Source organism: Xiphophorus couchianus, chromosome 18, assembly GCF_001444195.1.
Source record: "Xiphophorus couchianus chromosome 18, X_couchianus-1.0, whole genome shotgun sequence".
NCBI lineage: Eukaryota > Metazoa > Chordata > Actinopteri > Cyprinodontiformes > Poeciliidae > Xiphophorus > Xiphophorus couchianus.
This window is the reverse complement of record NC_040245.1, coordinates 20,012,212-20,034,643: the sequence shown is the minus strand read 5'-3', so window position 1 is coordinate 20,034,643 and position 22,432 is coordinate 20,012,212. Positions and strand designations below refer to the sequence as shown.

The window sequence follows — 22,432 nt, the reverse complement described above, 5'->3', positions numbered from 1 at the left end:
GTCCTTCTGATCTTCAGGAAAAATTTCAAAACCCAAGTACTTTCCTGTCTTATCCTCTTCAAATTCTCCTGAAATTCCATCGACTTTTACATTGTCTTCTGCGACAATGTCAAATCCAGAGTACTTAAATCCTTCATCTTCAGATGAGCTCTCTGCTGAGGCATCACTGTGTTTTACATTGTCTACGGCGACAATGTCAAATCCAGAGTACTTAAGTCCTTCATCTTCAGATGAGCTCTCTGCTGAGGCATCACTGTGTTTCACATTGTCTTCGGCAATAATGTCAAATCCAGAGTACTCAAATCCTTCATCTTCAGATGAGCTCTCTGCTGAGGCATCACTGTGTTTCACATTGTCTTCGGCAATAATGTCAAATCCAGAGTACTCAAATCCTTCATCTTCAGATGAGCTCTCTGCTGAAACACGACGGTGTTTTACACAGTCTTCAAAGAAATCTTCGAATCCAAAGTACTTATGTCGTTCATCTTCAGATGAGCTCTCTGCTGAAACATCAGTTTGTCTTACATTGTCTTTGGCGACAATGTCTAAATCAAGGTGTTTTGTACTTTCATCAGTTGAGCTCTCTGCTGAAATGTCTTCATCTTTTATCCGATATCCCAGCAACTTCTCTACTCCCTTCGTGACAAGAAACCCAAGGCCCCAACCGATAGTTAAAATCATTTTGATTGCAGTTGAAATGGTTTCTAAAATCACTGTCCGAAATCGTCTCTCTATCAAAGTGTTGTACCTCCAACGACGTTGAAAAGCAAACTGAGAATTCTTGTATTCCAAATGATAATAATAATCATTTGAACCTTTATGACATCATCAATGAGAACATAGATAATATGATGATATCAAATGACCTGTCAGGCTCTTGTTTGTTTTAGTTGCTATGGAAACACCAGGAGTTATGTATGAGATAAGACTACTGTCAATTAAAAATGCATGCATAGACATCTAAATTTGTGAATTTAAGTCAATAAATGCATAAATTTAAGATTTGTATTTATTGACTTAAATTCACAATGTGTTTGTCCTGTCTGTCTCTGTGTTGCCCTGCGACAGACTGACGACCTCCAGGGTGAACCCCTGGAAAGGGTTTTCTCTCGCCTCTCACCTTAAAAGTTAGCTGGAGATAGGCACCAGCACCCCTCATGACCCCACTAGGGAAATCTCAATTAAATCTGTGTTCTCCAAAAAAGTCACTCATAAATATGCTCATTTCCATGAACTTATTCAATTTGTAGTCCACCTGTATGTATGTCCAGATAAAGTGTTTCACACAACTGGAGGAAAAGCACAAAGTATCAAGTTCTACAGACAAGATGCTTGGTGTTGCACAATCTGCAGCTCAGCATCAGGAAGAGGAAGCAGCTCAGTGTAAGAGACTAAAGGGAGGAGAAAACATCTTCTTAAGGATCAAGAGAAGATGAGCTGGCCACATCACACAAACATTAACAAAACACAAAGGCAGAAGCTGTTTTTCTTCAGCAGCTATTATATTTTGTCATTGATTCAAAGCTGCTGACCAGATGCTGGTGCATCATTCAGTGTTGCAACACGCTGCATCATAGCCTGTGCCACTTCCATGCCTATGAAATGAATATTTCCACTTCCAATGACTGGTAAAACTGTTTTTATTCAGCCACTGTTTTATGTGTTGAAATTAATTGTTTCTTTTCACATTAAATTATGAACACTGTTGACAGTGATGTAGTTAGAGATGCAGTTTATTATTTTAATAACTAAATCGTTGAAGTTCAGTCTGTCTATAAAGTCAATATATTTAAATGTGTTGAGCAGTTAGTAGCTGCTTGGTTGCCTGTCAGGCTGACTTGTCTCTCTAAGTTCTCCTTAGGTGTGAGTGTGTGTGTGCATAGTTGTTTATCCTGTCTGTCTCTGTGTTGCCCTGAGACAGACTGGTGACCTGTCCACGGTGAACCCCACCTCTCGCCCATTGACCGCTGGAGATAGGGACCAGCACCCCTCATGACCCCAACAGGGATAAACATGTAAGATCATCGAAGGATGGATGTTAAAATGTGAGCAAAAAGTAATAACTCTGAAACAGGAAGAACAGAGGAGTGAATGACAGCCTTTATTCAACCCCTTCTGCAAAACACAAAGTATTTGCATCTCTCGACACCATAACAAAACAAAAAGAATAAGACACAGTGCCACATGTCTTATTCTTTTCTGGGAGCTGATGGAAATAAGATGCAAAGGTTTGTATTTGACTGATGCATCTAAAAGTATTTCTATCAGGGAATATATCATAAGCATCAGCTTGCAGCAAGGACCATCTGCTGAGTTTAGAGTGGGTATTACATAAACTGAGTTATTTTTGGTTTTGATGAAGGAGGATGCAGGATCCAGCGACAGTCACCTGTGTTAAGAGCAAATATTCTAACCCTTAAAATGTTTCCTAACCGAAAACAGTGTGAAGTCTTTTATTTGGTAAGCGGCTCACGTCATTCACATCTAAGCTGGCACTTTTCATATACAATATTTAAATATTCCAGTGAAACAACCCAGCATCTTTAGTTTCACTGTGAGCTTATTCCAGCCTCACTTTGAGTTAATCAGGTTCTTGCTTGAAATGTACCACCTGTATTGATGCAGAGGAAGTAGCAGACCCGCCTCTCCTTAAGAGGCGAGCCTATCTGGAGGAAAGATTTTTGAAACCTAATAGTATGACCTTATGATATTTTCATGAGCTGAAACCTGTAAGTGAGACAAACAGATTGGGATGATTGATGCAACCGTCTGGGCTCTGATTTCTGATGTTAAGATTGCTGCTGCATGTCCTCTCCCTCTATCTTTGCCCATGTCTTCTCTGCTTCCTGTCAAAAACAACAACAACAACAACAAACTAGTATGTACAACCACCGGCCACTTTATTAGGTACACCTGTTGGCTGTACATCCATGATGCAAAATTCGCGTTCCACCACATTTGTCCCATTATAATTCCTGAAAAATGTCCCATTATAATTCCTCCCGAATGTCGAGCTGATCTAGCGTTGCCCATAATAATCCTTGGACATGTCCCAGACTCCTTGATAATGGAGGCAGGGACATGTCCCACTCTGTGTGGGCCATGTTCCACCCACTTCCTCCAAAATATGTCTAAAGCACTATCTTTGTTGTTGGTCAGTTGTCACTTTGAGCCCTACACTGTATTCGTCCCGTCCTTCTGTGGCTTTTTCGTAGATGTAGATATACCCGTTGCTGCAAACGTCAGCTCCACAGTCGATATTCTCCAGTGATACCCGCTCATCCTCCGCCTTAAACACCAGTTCTCCACACACCAGATATGTATAAAAGCTGCTGGTGTCAGAAGTAGTTTCCTGTCTCCGGCAAATGACGGAGGACAGATGATATAACTGAGTTCCATGTTTTACAGGAACGTCAAGGACTGGGTCAGGTATCACAGGTCGTCTGATATCGTCTGGACTGTCTGGCCATGGCAGAATCAGGGTCATCACATCAGTTTCATTAAAAAAGCAATCCCTCTTTTTGTTGGACTTGCAGGTGTCGCAACTTTCTGACATTCTGCTCCAATAATTCTCCAGAAGAGTTGATGTGGTGTCATTTTGTTGTTCCTTTGGCAGAGGAATGACAGGACCAAGGTTGCGAATAATTCGTGAACACTTCTGACATTGTTCACAGTGGTCAGTTGTATACAGCTTAGAGTTTGTGTAGATTCCACACTGGGCCAGATAGTGCAACATGTAAAACAACAGGACTCCTGGCTTGTCCTGATGTTTTACATCCTTAATCTTCAGAGTTTCAACGAGTTCATTCTGAACAGCAAAGATCTCATGTGGAGGAAAGTCTCTTCCTGGATGGTACATTGCTGTAAAGAAACACCTTGCAAACAATGGTGTCTCTGCAAAAAGTTCCGAAATCTCCTCAGGATACTGAGCCACAAACCTTCTGACAATAGTCAAGTTCATGGTGCTTTGTGTTGTGGCATTCATCCAGCTGTTAAAAAAGGAGTTGGAGAATTTGCAAAAGTACATTCCTGGGTAAATATTTACATCCACAGCGTCGAAATCATCGGTGTCATTCTGAGTTCCATCTTCTGAGTTTTCTTCTTCAGAAGACGATTCCTCTGAAGAAGAAAACTTATACACTTCTCCAAACTCTGTCCACATATCCTCTGCATTTGGGCTTCCAGAACAAACTTCCTCATCCTTAGTGGAAGCATCAACGTCCTTAGCGTAAATGCTATCGTAATGGTCAGGTTCATTTTCAATGTCATCTATAGAGCTTTCTTCATCTGAAGACCATTCTTCTGATGAAGAATACTCAGACACTTCATCAAAATGTGACACATCCGTTGCAGCATTTTTGCTTCCAGAGTCAACTTCCTTAGGTGAATCATCCATATCTTTAGTGTCCAGGTTCTCAAAGTGGTCCGTGTAATTTTTAATTTCACCCATTGAGTTTACATCAACTGAAGCGGTTTCTTCTGTTGATGGATTTTCAAAGACTTTTTCAAAATTCGTCAGACTTTCCTTGCTGTCACAGCTTTCTTTCACAGCCATTTGTTCAACAAAATCGTCAAAGTATTCTGAGGTGTCATCAATGTTCATTTCTCTGTCCCCAGAGTAGATTTCAAATTCCAGCTCCATTTTGATATCAGGAAGACAGACGCTTTCCAAAGCAGCAGTGTTTTCAGATGTGTTGACTGTCAAAGGCGTATTGATGGCAACTTCCTCAACTTTAGAGGAAGCATCAATGTCCTTCTGATCTTCAGGAAAAATTTCAAAACCCAAGTACTTTCCTGTCTTATCCTCTTCAAATTCTCCTGAAATTCCATCGACTTTTACATTGTCTTCTGCGACAATGTCAAATCCAGAGTACTTAAATCCTTCATCTTCAGATGAGCTCTCTGCTGAGGCATCACTGTGTTTTACATTGTCTACGGCGACAATGTCAAATCCAGAGTACTTAAGTCCTTCATCTTCAGATGAGCTCTCTGCTGAGGCATCACTGTGTTTCACATTGTCTTCGGCAATAATGTCAAATCCAGAGTACTCAAATCCTTCATCTTCAGATGAGCTCTCTGCTGAAACACGACGGTGTTTTACACAGTCTTCAAAGAAATCTTCGAATCCAAAGTACTTATGTCGTTCATCTTCAGATGAGCTCTCTGCTGAAACATCAGTTTGTCTTACATTGTCTTTGGCGACAATGTCTAAATCAAGGTGTTTTGTACTTTCATCAGTTGAGCTCTCTGCTGAAATGTCTTCATCTTTTATCCGATATCCCAGCAACTTCTCTACTCCCTTCGTGACAAGAAACCCAAGGCCCCAACCGATAGTTAAAATCATTTTGATTGCAGTTGAAATGGTTTCTAAAATCACTGTCCGAAATCGTCTCTCTATCAAAGTGTTGTACCTCCAACGACGTTGAAAAGCAAACTGAGAATTCTTGTATTCCAAATGATAATAATAATCATTTGAACCTTTATGACATCATCGATGAGAACATAGATAATATGATGATATCAAATGACCTGTCAGGCTCTTGTTTGTTTTAGTTGCTATGGAAACACCAGGAGTTATGTATGAGATAAGACTACTGTCAATTAAAAATGCATGCATAGACATCTAAATTTGTGAATTTAAGTCAATAAATGCATAAATTTAAGATTTGTATTTATTGACTTAAATTCACAATGTGTTTGTCCTGTCTGTCTCTGTGTTGCCCTGCGACAGACTGACGACCTCCAGGGTGAACCCCTGGAAAGGGTTTTCTCTCGCCTCTCACCTTAAAAGTTAGCTGGAGATAGGCACCAGCACCCCTCATGACCCCACTAGGGAAATCTCAATTAAATCTGTGTTCTCCAAAAAAGTCACTCATAAATATGTTCATTTCCATGAACTTATTCAATTTGTAGTCCACCTGTATGTATGTCCAGATAAAGTGTTTCACACAACTGGAGGAAAAGCACAAAGTATCAAGTTCTACAGACAAGATGCTTGGTGTTGCACAATCTGCAGCTCAGCATCAGGAAGAGGAAGCAGCTCAGTGTAAGAGACTAAAGGGAGGAGAAAACATCTTCTTAAGGATCAAGAGAAGATGAGCTGGCCACATCACACAGACATTAACAAAACACAAAGGCAGAAGCTGTTTTTCTTCAGCAGCTATTATATTTTGTCATTGATTCAAAGCTGCTGACCAGATGCTGGTGCATCATTCAGTGTTGCAACACGCTGCATCATAGCCTGTGCCACTTCCATGCCTATGAAATGAATATTTCCACTTCCAATGACTGGTAAAACTGTTTTTATTCAGCCACTGTTTTATGTGTTGAAATTAATTGTTTCTTTTCACATTAAATTATGAACACTGTTGACAGTGATGTAGTTAGAGATGCAGTTTATTATTTTAATAACTAAATCGTTGAAGTTCAGTCTGTCTATAAAGTCAATATATTTAAATGTGTTGAGCAGTTAGTAGCTGCTTGGTTGCCTGTCAGGCTGACTTGTCTCTCTAAGTTCTCCTTAGGTGTGAGTGTGTGTGTGCATAGTTGTTTATCCTGTCTGTCTCTGTGTTGCCCTGAGACAGACTGGTGACCTGTCCACGGTGAACCCCACCTCTCGCCCATTGACCGCTGGAGATAGGGACCAGCACCCCTCATGACCCCAACAGGGATAAACATGTAAGATCATCGAAGGATGGATGTTAAAATGTGAGCAAAAAGTAATAACTCTGAAACAGGAAGAACAGAGGAGTGAATGACAGCCTTTATTCAACCCCTTCTGCAAAACACAAAGTATTTGCATCTCTCGACACCATAACAAAACAAAAAGAATAAGACACAGTGCCACATGTCTTATTCTTTTCTGGGAGCTGATGGAAATAAGATGCAAAGGTTTGTATTTGACTGATGCATCTAAAAGTATTTCTATCAGGGAATATATCATAAGCATCAGCTTGCAGCAAGGACCATCTGCTGAGTTTAGAGTGGGTATTACATAAACTGAGTTATTTTTGGTTTTGATGAAGGAGGATGCAGGATCCAGCGACAGTCACCTGTGTTAAGAGCAAATATTCTAACCCTTAAAATGTTTCCTAACCGAAAACAGTGTGAAGTCTTTTATTTGGTAAGCGGCTCACGTCATTCACATCTAAGCTGGCACTTTTCATATACAATATTTAAATATTCCAGTGAAACAACCCAGCATCTTTAGTTTCACTGTGAGCTTATTCCAGCCTCACTTTGAGTTAATCAGGTTCTTGCTTGAAATGTACCACCTGTATTGATGCAGAGGAAGTAGCAGACCCGCCTCTCCTTAAGAGGCGAGCCTATCTGGAGGAAAGATTTTTGAAACCTAATAGTATGACCTTATGATATTTTCATGAGCTGAAACCTGTAAGTGAGACAAACAGATTGGGATGATTGATGCAACCGTCTGGGCTCTGATTTCTGATGTTAAGATTGCTGCTGCATGTCCTCTCCCTCTATCTTTGCCCATGTCTTCTCTGCTTCCTGTCAAAAACAACAACAACAACAACAAACTAGTATGTACAACCACCGGCCACTTTATTAGGTACACCTGTTGGCTGTACATCCATGATGCAAAATTCGCGTTCCACCACATTTGTCCCATTATAATTCCTGAAAAATGTCCCATTATAATTCCTCCCGAATGTCGAGCTGATCTAGCGTTGCCCATAATAATCCTTGGACATGTCCCAGACTCCTTGATAATGGAGGCAGGGACATGTCCCACTCTGTGTGGGCCATGTTCCACCCACTTCCTCCAAAATATGTCTAAAGCACTATCTTTGTTGTTGGTCAGTTGTCACTTTGAGCCCTACACTGTATTCGTCCCGTCCTTCTGTGGCTTTTTCGTAGATGTAGATATACCCGTTGCTGCAAACGTCAGCTCCACAGTCGATATTCTCCAGTGATACCCGCTCATCCTCCGCCTTAAACACCAGTTCTCCACACACCAGATATGTATAAAAGCTGCTGGTGTCAGAAGTAGTTTCCTGTCTCCGGCAAATGACGGAGGACAGATGATATAACTGAGTTCCATGTTTTACAGGAACGTCAAGGACTGGGTCAGGTATCACAGGTCGTCTGATATCGTCTGGACTGTCTGGCCATGGCAGAATCAGGGTCATCACATCAGTTTCATTAAAAAAGCAATCCCTCTTTTTGTTGGACTTGCAGGTGTCGCAACTTTCTGACATTCTGCTCCAATAATTCTCCAGAAGAGTTGATGTGGTGTCATTTTGTTGTTCCTTTGGCAGAGGAATGACAGGACCAAGGTTGCGAATAATTCGTGAACACTTCTGACATTGTTCACAGTGGTCAGTTGTATACAGCTTAGAGTTTGTGTAGATTCCACACTGGGCCAGATAGTGCAACATGTAAAACAACAGGACTCCTGGCTTGTCCTGATGTTTTACATCCTTAATCTTCAGAGTTTCAACGAGTTCATTCTGAACAGCAAAGATTTCATGTGGAGGAAAGTCTCTTCCTGGATGGTACATTGCTGTAAAGAAACACCTTGCAAACAATGGTGTCTCTGCAAAAAGTTCCGAAATCTCCTCAGGATACTGAGCCACAAACCTTCTGACAATAGTCAAGTTCATGGTGCTTTGTGTTGTGGCATTCATCCAGCTGTTAAAAAAGGAGTTGGAGAATTTGCAAAAGTACATTCCTGGGTAAATATTTACATCCACAGCGTCGAAATCATCGGTGTCATTCTGAGTTCCATCTTCTGAGTTTTCTTCTTCAGAAGACGATTCCTCTGAAGAAGAAAACTTATACACTTCTCCAAACTCTGTCCACATATCCTCTGCATTTGGGCTTCCAGAACAAACTTCCTCATCCTTAGTGGAAGCATCAACGTCCTTAGCGTAAATGCTATCGTAATGGTCAGGTTCATTTTCAATGTCATCTATAGAGCTTTCTTCATCTGAAGACCATTCTTCTGATGAAGAATACTCAGACACTTCATCAAAATGTGACACATCCGTTGCAGCATTTTTGCTTCCAGAGTCAACTTCCTTAGGTGAATCATCCATATCTTTAGTGTCCAGGTTCTCAAAGTGGTCCGTGTAATTTTTAATTTCACCCATTGAGTTTACATCAACTGAAGCGGTTTCTTCTGTTGATGGATTTTCAAAGACTTTTTCAAAATTCGTCAGACTTTCCTTGCTGTCACAGCTTTCTTTCACAGCCATTTGTTCAACAAAATCGTCAAAGTATTCTGAGGTGTCATCAATGTTCATTTCTCTGTCCCCAGAGTAGATTTCAAATTCCAGCTCCATTTTGATATCAGGAAGACAGACGCTTTCCAAAGCAGCAGTGTTTTCAGATGTGTTGACTGTCAAAGGCGTATTGATGGCAACTTCCTCAACTTTAGAGGAAGCATCAATGTCCTTCTGATCTTCAGGAAAAATTTCAAAACCCAAGTACTTTCCTGTCTTATCCTCTTCAAATTCTCCTGAATTTCCATCGACTTTTACATTGTCTTCTGCGACAATGTCAAATCCAGAGTACTTAAATCCTTCATCTTCAGATGAGCTCTCTGCTGAGGCATCACTGTGTTTTACATTGTCTACGGCGACAATGTCAAATCCAGAGTACTTAAGTCCTTCATCTTCAGATGAGCTCTCTGCTGAGGCATCACTGTGTTTCACATTGTCTTCGGCAATAATGTCAAATCCAGAGTACTCAAATCCTTCATCTTCAGATGAGCTCTCTGCTGAAACACGACGATGTTTTACACAGTCTTCAAAGAAATTTTCGAATCCAAAGTACTTATGTCGTTCATCTTCAGATGAGCTCTCTGCTGAAACATCAGTTTGTCTTACATTGTCTTTGGCGACAATGTCTAAATCAAGGTGTTTTGTACTTTCATCAGTTGAGCTCTCTGCTGAAATGTCTTCATCTTTTATCCGATATCCCAGCAACTTCTCTACTCCCTTCGTGACAAGAAACCCAAGGCCCCAACCGATAGTTAAAATCATTTTGATTGCAGTTGAAATGGTTTCTAAAATCACTGTCCGAAATCGTCTCTCTATCAAAGTGTTGTACCTCCAACGACGTTGAAAAGCAAACTGAGAATTCTTGTATTCCAAATGATAATAATAATCATTTGAACCTTTATGACATCATCAATGAGAACATAGATGATATGATGATGTCAAATGACCTGTCAGGCTCTTGTTTGTTTTAGTTGCTATGGAAACACCAGGAGTTATGTATGAGATAAGACTACTGTCAATTAAAAATGCATGCGTAGACATCTAAATTTGTGAATTTAAGTCAATAAATGTGCATAAATGTAAGTTTTGTATTTATTGACTTAAATTCACAAGGTGTTTGTCCTGTCTGTCTCTGTGTTGCCCTGCGACAGACTGACGACCTCCAGGGTGAACCCCTGGAAAGGGTTTTCTCTCGCCTCTCACCTTAAAAGTTAGCTGGAGATAGGCACCAGCACCCCTCATGACCCCACTAGGGAAATCTCAATTAAATCTGTGTTCTCCAAAAAAGTCACTCATAAATACACTCATTTCCATGAACATATTCAATTTGTAGTCCACCTGTATGTATGTCCAGATAAAGTGTTTCACACAACTGGAGGAAAAGCACAACATATAAAACAAAAGGACTCCTGGCTTGTCCTGATGTTTTACATCCTTAATGCAGAGAGATAAGTCTGTATAAACACTAATGCATGAAATTTTCCTAATTTAGACTCTTTCACTGTACACAAAAAAAGTAAGTGATTAGTCAATAGATGCAGAAGAATGCAGAAGTAGGTCTCTGCCTGAATTGGCCTTTAACTCATTGTCTTCTAGGATCATTACCACTTTCTAAAGCAAACAAAACAATAAAGTAGAAAGACTTTTAATTCAAAAGAGGAGTCATTTCAAAGGATTGTTCCAATTAGAACAGTCGCTCTCGATTTACTGAGCAGGTATTGAAGCATTGATTTAATGTAGCACCATAAATCAGACGCCTGAGATGATTTAGCAAGTCATTCTGTTACATAAGGATGGTTATCAAAGTTGAACTCTTGTACCTGTTCTTTGCTGATGCCCCAGTCTGCCGCCTCTAGCTCTGATAGCAAGGAGGCATCCAAGTGGGTCCTGCTGTCCTGCAGGGACACCTCCTCCTGCAGCTCCTCCACCTGAGCCTGAAGCTGCTGCGAACGATCCCGCGCCACCTCCACCTCCTGCCATGCTTCACGAAGCTTAACAAAAAAGAACAATTATTTCTATCATTTTTTTTTGTAAAACTTGCAATTACAATATGAGTATAAAGCTGCAAAGTGGAGAAGAGTCTGATTCTGTTTATTAGAGCTGTTCATGGTTTTCATGTGACCTGTGCAAACATTCATCTGAAGACAAATCCTGACGGGCCAGATTCCGGCTCTCAGCAAACGTGAAACCAAGCGAACAAGTCAGGAATCCGGACTTGTGGGTGGAAGTTACAATAGCAGGGATGAGGTGATTGTTTTGCAATTCTTTCTACAATCCCATCGAAACCCAGGCAGCCAGGCAGAGCGTAGAGCGTCCCATTATCACTGAGGCTTTTATTCATTCACCAGCAACATCACAGTGATGTTTAATGTTGTTTACTTATCTAATGAACTCAATCAGGAGCGGTTTTATAGCTCTGAAGAAGAAAGGGCGCACTTGCTGCATCTGATTGGTTTAGGCATCAGCGTGTGTGTGTGTGTGTGTGTGTGTGTGTGTGTGTGTGTGTGTGTGTGTGTGTGTTTACCTGCTGGCTGTGCTGCTGGTCGAGTTGGTCGTGTTGGGCCAAACGTGTTTGTAAAGAGGCCAAACTCGCTCTGAGCTCAGCGTTTTCTTGACTGACACTCTCCAAGCGTCGCTCCAGCTCCTGCTCCTTCTGTGTGAGTCTCAACACCTGCACAAAAATGGCAAAACAGATTTTTATCTAACCATCTGATCCTCCTACAACAACTGTACGTCTGAATCTACTGCAAAACGGAAACATGAATTTGTTCTGAGACGGTACGAAGGCAGTGAGGATTAAAGAGAAATGTTAAAAACAAAAAAGAAGACTTTGGAGGCTTAAAAAAGGCTTATGAATACATTTTGAGAATGGTTATAATGAATAATAAATACAGTTGCCACTTGAGTATTACGTATTGAATTATTCCAATGTGAATGTCACTGCAACTTGCTTAGAGACATTTATCCAAATCTTAAGAATACTTGTGTACAAATTTGGTTCTGTAAGTCTAAGGATTACAATAAATCCATGCTAAATTCAAAAATGCTTCATTAAGAGCCCAACATGACAGTTTGACCTAATTATTTTATATTTATGCTGGAGAAAATCAGAATAAAAACAGGATATCAGGCAAGTTGTCTTGTACAGATTTCCTTTATTTATGAATCCATTTTTAATTTGCTTCATCCTTTTAACTCTCATCATTTTTATTTCACCTCGTTATTCTCAGTGTTTATGAATAGTTTTGCCTGAGCTGCTGTTTGTTGCTCATGCTACATGAAATGAAAACACATTACTGACCGAAAACATGGAACAAACCGCTAAAAGATAGGGCAGGTTGTTCTGGACACTCTGTCAGTGTGAGTAGAAAATAATCAGACCGTGTTATTAGCAGGGGTGCAACACTGAACTTGCTTTTATCATGTGTGAGCGTCTGCATTTACCTGCTCCTTCATGGCGCTGATCAGCTCCTCGTCCTGCTGCCGGTTGTGGCCTCCTTTCTGCTGGAGCTCCTCTTTCAGAGCCTGCAGCTCGCTGGACATGGCTCTCTCCACCTCCATCGCCTTGCAAGAGAAAAACAAGACAGGCTTACAAAGGAGCAGAAGCTTGTGGCCTTTAAGTATTACAGCATTCAGAAGCAAAGCGAGCATAAGTATCACTTATGTTTACAAACTACGTAATAACTAGATCATTAAAAAACAGCTCCAGCTCTTTAAAGGGCCGGCATTATGCATTTTCCAGGCTCATAGTGGCATTTTGTAGCACAATCGAGTGACTATGTTACCTTCAAACATGAAAAGAAATATGACTTTACAATTTAAAGCCTTGAAATTGGTCTCTGTCTCTTTAAGAAGCTCCTGCTCTTTTGCACATCTTCAGCCTGCAATCACAACAATGACTCTCCATTTTCCCGTTTATAGCCGTTTCTAGGAGTGTTGAACTGAGAAGTAGTTTGCATGATGAGCTTAGCTGATGAGTAGCTCCACCAGGTGTTTGCTAATGGCTGCTGCTGCTAGTCTGAAGGAGCTGTGTGGGAAACTCGACTGCTCCCAGGAGGAAATAGTGGAAGTAGTTGGCGCTTTGTGGGGGCAAAGGTTAAGGATTTCTCAAACATGCATAAAAGTTTCAAGGCAACACTACAGGTATGTTTTTGATGGGGGAATAACTTAATGATATAAAGCTCAAAAAAGTTGATTTTACATAATACCACCCCTTTAAAGAAATACTCTAAACTAAGCCTCAACAAGAAGTTGCATGTCAAGTGGTGAAAAAAATAGTTTTTTATAAGTTTGCATGATTCATGTAAGTTTTTTAAAATAATGTTTGGACCGTTTATATCACAGGTGTCAAACTCCAGTCCTCAAGGGCCGTCCTGCAGTTTTTAGATGTGCCACAGGTACAAAACACTGGAGTGAAATGGCTTAATTACCTCCTCCTTGTGTAGATAAGTTCTCCAGAGCCTTAATGACCTAATTATTCCGTTCAGGTGTGGTGCAGCAGAGGCACATCTAAAAGTTGCAGGACAGCGGCCCTTGAGGACTGGAGTTTGAGACCCCTGGCTTAGGTAGATTTAAGAGACAAATAAAAGCTGTTTTACAATTCAGAAGTTTTTCCCTGGTGAAAATCTGATTGGATTGCAGAATCTGGCCTTGAGCACAGGAAAAAAAACAAGCTGCAATCCCTGAAAGTTCCTTAAAATTGTAACATCCAACATCAACAAGATTAAGCTCAGAGTACCAGCTCTGAAAGTTGCACAGTATCTCCATGGTGACCAAATATCCGCCGTGCTCCCCGCCTCCAGCCTCCTGAACCCGGACCCTCGGTTCCCCTTACTCAGCAGTTCGGCATGAGGCTGTCAGGTTCCATCACCCCCACATAATACCAGACGAAAGGCTGGCCTCTGCGACAGACTGAGCGCAGAGGCATCTTGGTCCGCTTTGTGACATCTTCATGCCACATTGGACAGCCGTGGAGCAGGGGGTAAACTTGGACACGACGGGGGCAAATGGGCTTCAGAGTGAGTGTAAAGAGGAAGTCAGGCTTAAAAAGGAGAGGACGCGTGATGAGAGCGAAGGAGACACTGATGGACAAAAACAAAACACAGCCCACAGAAGCAAAGTTGTAGTCTGGAGGGGAGCTAATAATGAACGTCTCGTCTCTCTGTCATTTCACAAACATGGGCCTCCTCCACAATAGAGACCCCAACCCACTGACGCTCAGCAAAACACCAGAGACAGGAGAGCCATTCTCTGGAAGAAGTATAAGGCCTCAGGTTTCCAGAGATATCGAGCAGCTGACATCCCCAGCCACAGCCGACGCCACCCTGCAGAAAAGGTCGGCTCTCCCTCTGGGACGCAAGGATGTTTGGGTGTGAGAGGCAGCATCAAAACGGTCAAAAGAAAAGACAGATTTATATCTTAAAAGTAGAACGGCTTCTGTTTTATGCCGTTTGTGAGCTCGGTGATGCTGACATTAGGGGCAGAGGTCACGGAGGCTTTTGTAATTCAGGCAGCCACCTTTTCTAATAACGGAAATCCACAGGGAGGGATTTATCACAGCTGTCTCATAAAACAGTGATCCACAGTCGGAGCTTGTGATCGCGCTGCAGTGAGTGGGAAACGAGAGGTGGAAAGGTGAACTGTAGGTCAATGTGAAGCTTGCAGAATGGAGCTCCGGTGGCCCAAATGTTAGAAATGCCTTTGGGGAAATAAAAATAAAGTTCATCTGCAACAAAACCTGACCTTTCCCATATTGAGAAAAATACATCTTTAAAAAACATAATAAAAAAAAGATTTATGTTGCTGCTTTAAGAGTTTAAAGAAATGAGGAAATTTTACACCGCCCAAAAATAATATTATTTTAATGAACACTTATCAAAATTAGAAGTTTTTTACATTATGTTTAATCAAAAACCTAGGTTTAAAACTTGTAATGGTGACATCAAGATTTTACAGCAAATAATGAGTTTAATAACGTCTGAGTGCAGGAAAAAAAAACAAAATACAATTTTTTTCCTCTTAAATCATCATTATTTTTTAATCTTAAAAGAAAAATCTATTATTGACTTTTATGGATCGTTGTTATCTATCTATTAGGAAAGCCTCTTTGACAATACCAATAAAATAAAGTCTCTCTTTGGTCTCTGCGACAAAACCTGGTCCTTACTTAAAGAATAGTGTTTAAAATTTTATTGAAAGCAGCTTTTAAATAAATGTAAGCAGGAACACATCATCACATTTTTATTTAAAGCTAAATAAAAATGCAGAAAAATGATGGAAAACTGAGCTTTTCCTTCATTGATGTACTACAAATGCTTCTTGGATTACTTCACTCACAAATAAAAAACTTTTTTAGGGTTCTGCAGAATAAATCTTAACTTCTTGTCACAATTTCAAACAGTGAGGATAATGATCAAAGACTGGTGCAGCAAACTAATAAATAAAGGGAATAATGTTAAACCTGTATGAAAACAATAAAGACATAAACTGTTATTTCATGTTAGTTATCCATCCTGTGCACTGCTATATTTTTTATTCCATCTCATTTGAATTTATTTATTTTTTTAAACTTTATTTTAAAAAATACATTTTGTGTTTACATGGCATGTCATCTACTCATTCATATAGCATTACTACCATTTTCAGTATGACTCTTTGTTTACATAATTAGAACATTGGAAAGTCATAAACATGGTGGGATAGTCAGGAAGACTGGAGGAAAACTGGACCCGTGTCACCGAGTTTGAGTGAAGCTGATCTGTTAATAATCTCAGTTCTTCTTTTTCCTGCAGCAGCAACTGAATATTTCTGGCCTGCCATCATAAACAGACTCCTGTTGCAGGCTGGTATTTCTTATCAACTGTAGCTAAGTTCACGTTCAAGTTTCCAGTGAAGTTCCTCCTTTTTCATCCCGAGAAGAAAATGTCAAAACCTCCTCTTTCTTCTGAATTACTTGTCATGTTTTAGCTTGATAAAGACTGACAGGAAAATTCCCCCTAATGCAAAATTATGCAATTAAAAACAAACGGATGCATCAGGCAGACTGCAGGAACATTAATGTGATTAAATCCTGTCGGCGCTCAGTTCTCCCTGATGTTTAAACTGTGCGTCTCTGGATCTGGACCGTTGTTTATCCACTCACTTCTGAACTCTGTGGACATTTGTTTTTAAGCTGCTGCTTCCAGTAAAATCTTAAAATAAAAAGACCAGATGGAACGTTTTCTCAAGCCCCCAAACTGAAATAGTTCATCCTGAACACGCCGTCCCCACAGTGAAACACGGTGGTAGCCGCATCATGATGTGGAGGCGCTTTTCTTCCATAGGGAGAAGAGAACCGTCACAATCAGAGTTTATAAAAAAAAAAGAAAAAAGAAGATGGATAAAACTCAATCCTGGAAGAAAACCCGTCGAAACAGGACAACAACGCTGAGCTTACAGCCAGAGCTACACTGAAACGGTCCAGTCAAAGTCCATTCCTAAATCTAACTGAGAATGTATGACAATTTCCAATAATTTTCTTCTTCCGACATGAATGAGCTTGAGTGATTTAGCCAAAAAAAATAACAAAAAAACATTTAGCACCAATATGCATCAACACATTCCACTTTCAGCTGTGGCTCGAGTGAAAGGTGGTTCAACAGATGTTAAGTTTTGAAAATAAGTTGTCTCTGTCTGTCTCAGGACACTGACATTTCATTTGTTGAGGTGATTATTGTCCTGATTCTGAAACTAAATGATTACTAGTAAAGAAAATAGAAACATTTGATCAATCTACCATCTTCTGAATTTCTTGGCTTGAGACATTTTAATGCCTGGGATACGAGGTGTTACTCCTCTCGAGTTTAATCAAGGCTTAATGCAGTAGTTGTTTCGAGAGCAGCTACACGAGGAAAGGAGAAAATTTTATTGTTTTTGGGTTTGCTGAAATTAATTCAACCTTTCTGGACCTAACAGGCAACCAGTCTGCAAGCTGCAATAAAAATAAATTTTAAAAAAACATGACAAACAGCCACAACTCACCCGAGCGGGCAGCAGCGGTCCACTTCACCACGTCTGACCACCAAACATTCAACACAAAGCTCCTCTCCAAAGTAGTTCCACCGACTTGTCCGCTTTAGTTTCTGACATTTTACCAGCCACACAGAGCCAAAAACTATGAATGACTCCTGCCAGCCAAATTAGGCATTTCCTTCACTTTTCTCTCTCTTTCTCCTAAAGCAGCTCAGAGAGTTGAGCTTTTTTTTTATCTAAATTGACTTTTTCCTGAACTTTAAGGGAGTCTGTTGATTCCCAGCAGTGGAGGAGTTCCTTGATTATTTGGACCTTGACTTCTGGGAGGGTTTAGCTCCCGTTTGGATTCATTTTTAACTTTTGAGGCAGATTTCACAACAACACAAAGGAGCGCGTCGAGCGGTTAAGCGACCGGTCGACTGGAACGCAACATTTTCACAAATGTTTGAGAGAACACGACATGTTTTCTAAAGCTGGAAAGTTACTCAAGGTTGTCCAGCTGTGGGATCCGATCGGCTCCTCCTTGTTTGCTGATAAGAAGCAGTAAAATATGTCAGACCTCATTTTTGGCTTTGGGAGGGTTTTTTCTGTGAGATCAGAAACCGAGGATGATAAATGTTCAACTTGAACACATGCAAGACGAAGGACCTGAGTCAGCTGGATGCTGTCATTGAACCCACTTGTGATGTCAAGCAAGTTTTCGAGTTAAAACTTAACTTTGTGTAACTCCTTTAACTGATCTGGAACACTAAGCAGACTAAAGAGCGAATAGGGATTGTTTGGGACAACTTTGGGGCAACTGAAACATTTGCCTGAGCCTGATGAATTTAAAGGAAGGTTTTAGTTATTTTTGGCATCTTAAAAACACACACACACATCGAAAAACACATTTCAAGAGCTGGAATCTTTGAAATAGCTGCAAAAGTCACTGAAACTGGATTTATTGTGCATTTATTTTTGTAAAGCGACACCAGCAGCGGTCAGATACGGTCTAATCTCGTGTCCAGATCTGAAATAAAGTCACGGCATTAACTTTCACTCCCCTTCTTGTTTACATATTATTTCCATCCTGCTCAACACCAGAACAGATCTTCCTTGGCATGCCAAAAAAAAGAAAGAAAGAAGAAACACCCAGCTACTGACTGAATGTCCATATACAGTTCTTGTTAGAAGTTTAAATACGCTTCCATTTTTGTTTTAATCGTAGTATTTTAATGATGCATTGGACCTTTTTTTTATTGCAAGTAATAATGATTACAAGACAAATTCCTCAGATTAAACAAATTGTGAGCTTTGTGGCCACTATGGGGGTGGTAGCATCATGTTGAGGATCAGTTTTACATACTGACAGAGGAAGCCTACATCAAAATTCCTAAATTTCACCTCAAAATCATCAGTTGGGCAGCTGCAGATTGGATCTAGAACTCAAAAGTTCTGAAACGCCTGGAACATCATCGTATGTAAACTCCTGACTCTTCTGTACAGTAAGAATTTCTTTAAGGACCTCACTCTGAGCGCGTCAACCACCTGAGAGTCTCAGCTTAACGCTAAGACAGTTCAGACTGATACACAAGCAGCTTAGTTTCGTATGATCGGATCAGATTACACTCCAGTTATCCGGTTCGGCCCAGATGGCCTGAAGAAGCGGGTCCGTCGTAACCGTTGCAGCTATAAGGATGGGAGATTTTTTTTTTTTTTTTCCAAACTAGACCTTTGTGTCAGACTCACAGTTCTGAGCTCCTCCCGGAGACGCTGCGTCTGCTCGCCGTGCTCCAGCTGCAGTCGACCCTTCTCCCTCTCGGCCTCGCTGAGCGCCCGGGTCAGCTGCTCCACCTGGGCGCTCAGCTCCCTCGCGTCCCGCTCCAGCTCTCCCACCTGGCTCTCCCACTGGGACTGGCAGCCCTCCAGCTTCAGTCGCAGCTCATGACGCCCCTGCTCCAGCCCCTGTAGACGCAGGTGAAAACGAGGCGAAAGATGAACAGGTGACGGCGGGAACATCAGCTCCAACATCATCGAGTCATTCATGCCCTTCATCCAGCATGTGTGCATAGGTTTTTTATTTGATCATTTACGACAAAATCCTCTCAGAAGGCATTATTGCATGAAATACTTGGTAGAATATACAGTACAAACAAAAAGCAACCGTAAAAATCAAACAAGTGCTCTTTTATAGTCTTTATATATTTAAGTAATATCTTCTTTCTCCATCTTTCTGATAAATGAAGAGCCTCCAAATTGTTTCAAATTTTTCCATGTTGCTCTTCAATACACGTGTAATCCTATCTGGTGGAAGAGTGGATGTAATTTGTAGTATCCATTGATTTATGGGACTTGTTCCAGTGTAGTCATCTACTATCAGTAGCTCTGAATCTGTTCGTTCTGTATAATTGTGTCTCGCAGGTTAGGAGCCCAGACAGAAACGGCTTAGAGTGCATAATCAAATTTCCCCCATCACCACTTTCATCTCTCCCCAAAAAAGTATTTATTTTTGGTTTGAAGGTACATGGCTTTCCAGTGGCAATAAATACGGACAATGTAAGTCTAGAGAAAGTGTTCTCTTTTGCAACACTTTGGAAACTGTTGCATAAAATCCAACACTTTTCCAGACTGCAAAAAAAAAACTTGATAATTGTGCCACAGACTCAACAGCTTTTCAGCATTTTAATCAACTTAGAAAGTCCCAGAGTGTGTGAGGAGCCCTGATCCTGCAAAGGTCTTTGAAGCAGACGTAGATCAGAGGGTAGAGACACTCCGATGACCCCTGCAGCTCCCCTCACCATCATCTGCAGGGCCAGTTAAACATATCAGTCTGTGAGTTTTTACAATTATTTTTGCTGTTGCTCTTTGTATCCAACAGGGGATAGAGTTACATCATATCTGAACAGGACTTCATACTGGAGAAAAAGATGACGTGTTTAATCGTTCAAGTGTGAGATTTTATGCAACAAAACACCTGGCACATGGGAACAGCGCCCCTCCTCGTGGTCTGATTATAACACCGGGTGTTGCACAAGAAATGTTTATCATAAGAGGGAAGTCCAGAGCAGTTTGGCAGCTTTTTTTCCCCCTCACTTTGCATGATGTGGCATGGGAAACATTTCCGTGTTGACATTTCAGTTAGATAGAGATGCTAGTCCAGTCACCGAAACTGAGTGATTGTTTTGTTTTTAGAGAGAACAAATAGGCAGAAACCCGATTTTTCTTACACTCAAGTAAAGCAACTTAGGGGGGGAACAAATGTTAACCTTTATTGTGCATTTTATAAAGATGGGAGATAAACCTGGAGCACTTTTCAGAAGAGGTGAATGGATTTTTCATGAATTTGGCAGACCATATACTTCCAAATCTGTTCATTCCGCCCAGTTTAATCTGAGTATTTCTCTCCGTTTATCGCTCTCTTTAAAACAGAAGACGTTTCCCTCCGAGCTGTGAACACTCATTATCCCAGTTACCCGCCCACCCAAAACGCAAACTTTTTACGCAGCACATTTCGCTAATTATATCCCTTTGGTTAATTAAATCCTGTTTAAAACGCATGAAAAAAGAGAGAGAAATCTGTTTTTTATTCCCCCTTACCTCCAGCCTGTCTGTGAACTGCTCATGAAGCTTGTCGCTCTTCTCCTTCAGCTGACGGTTTTCCAGGAGCAACGCGTTTCCCAGCTGCGCTGCCAAAATAACCTCTTCCTCCTTTTGTTTCAGAGCAGCCAGGAGTTCAGAGGGGTCCTGGTAATCTGTTATTTCCTCAGCTCCATAGTCAAAGTAGAAATCCTCCTCCAGCTCCAGTTTCTTTGGCTTAAAGCTCCACTCGTGCAGCGGCTCCATGACTAACGCGATCGCTGTTTTTTCCTGCTACAAATGAAACACTGATTCTGGTTCTTGTTCTAAATATGCAGGGAATAAAAGCGCAGAGCTGCTGCCATTCATCGATAGTCCCTGAGAGCGGCTCCTGTGTCTCTGTCCAGACCACAGTTGGGGAAAAATAGTCCTACTGCCAGCAGCAACGATTGTTTGGTCTCCAGGGGGCGTGGCTCCTCTCACCTGAGCGGCTGCCTCCGCCCCGCCCAAACAGACACCTGTCCTCCTCTCCGGGCCCTGTGTCATGTCTCCTCGTCATGGAAACATGACAACTCCTGATTGAGACTCGGACATGCAAAAAAAACATGTTTTTTTGCGGTGCTTTTTTTTTTAACCTCCCTAGTGAGTTAGTTTGAGTTTCAGTAAAGCTCCAACTCAAACAACAGCAATGACTCCACAATGTTGATTCAAATAACTGTGGAAGAGAAGTCTGTTTTTGTCCCAAATGGTTCAGCTTCAAGACCGATGTCACTTTTTCTGCAGTACACCTATACAAAACAAAAGATATTCGTTCATATTCTACCTAATGTTCTTGTATTATGTGTTTAGGCCTTTGATTAATAACAGCTCTGTGTGAAATAAACTGTGGTTTGTCTTTCAACCTGTAATTGTTTTTCTTTACTTTGCCACGAAAATGTAATGTTTTTCATGCTTGTTTGTTGTTTTATTTTCCTTTTAATCGTGTAAAGAACTTTGAATTGCAGTGTCGCTGAAAATGTGAAATAGAAATACATTTTAAAAATCTATATGGTGAGCATTTTTCAGATATGTAGCCTACTATAGGAGTGATTATAACTCTCACTTTCTCCCTATAGCTGACCTTAAGGAAACCCTGAAATTCAGGACATTTACTGAAAACAAAATGAAGATTTTAAACATGACCTAGTCAAAGTCTGGATCTGAAGTCAAACAGATGTTGAAGGTCTGAAAACAGGTTGTTTGTGCTTAAAACCTTGAATCAGAACCTGCTCTATAAAATGCATTGCCCTTAATAAGTTAAATAATCATTCGCAAACTGAATGTTGTGCTTCCTCTGGCTTTCTTTCTTTGATTTAAAATTATTTTTGATGATCTGAAAAGGTTTAGCATATGTCATGTTACGGATCGTTAAGAAATTTCTACCGATTTACTTTTTTTTTCTTAAATTAAACCAATAAACAGGTGTTTTGTCATAGTCCTTGCTATAAAGAGTCTGTTTTGGGAGATTTCTGACTGCCTCCGAGGGGGAGTGTTTGCCCTTTTTGTCTAGACGCTCTTCAGAGGTTAAAGGTCGTCATCCGTAAGCTTTCCTGGAGCAGGAACCGGTGTCTGGGGAATAAGAG

The 22,432-nt window shown here is 40.8% G+C and overlaps 1 protein-coding gene across 1 annotated transcript in view; it reads right to left on the bottom strand.

The window, feature by feature from the left end:
- LOC114133393 (BICD family-like cargo adapter 1) overlaps positions 1-21,260 on the bottom strand; it is a 29,972-nt gene extending 8,712 nt beyond the window's left edge. The window contains exons 1-5 of the mRNA XM_027999273.1: positions 20,832-21,260; positions 18,984-19,199; positions 12,690-12,809; positions 11,770-11,916; positions 11,066-11,236 (exon numbers count right to left, since the gene is read on the bottom strand). Coding sequence (XP_027855074.1) covers positions 11,066-11,236; positions 11,770-11,916; positions 12,690-12,809; positions 18,984-19,199; positions 20,832-21,077 — 900 coding nt within the window. The 5' untranslated portion in view covers positions 21,078-21,260. The remainder of the gene's footprint in view (positions 1-11,065; positions 11,237-11,769; positions 11,917-12,689; positions 12,810-18,983; positions 19,200-20,831) is intronic.
- Between the last annotated feature and the right edge of the window lie 1,172 nt (positions 21,261-22,432).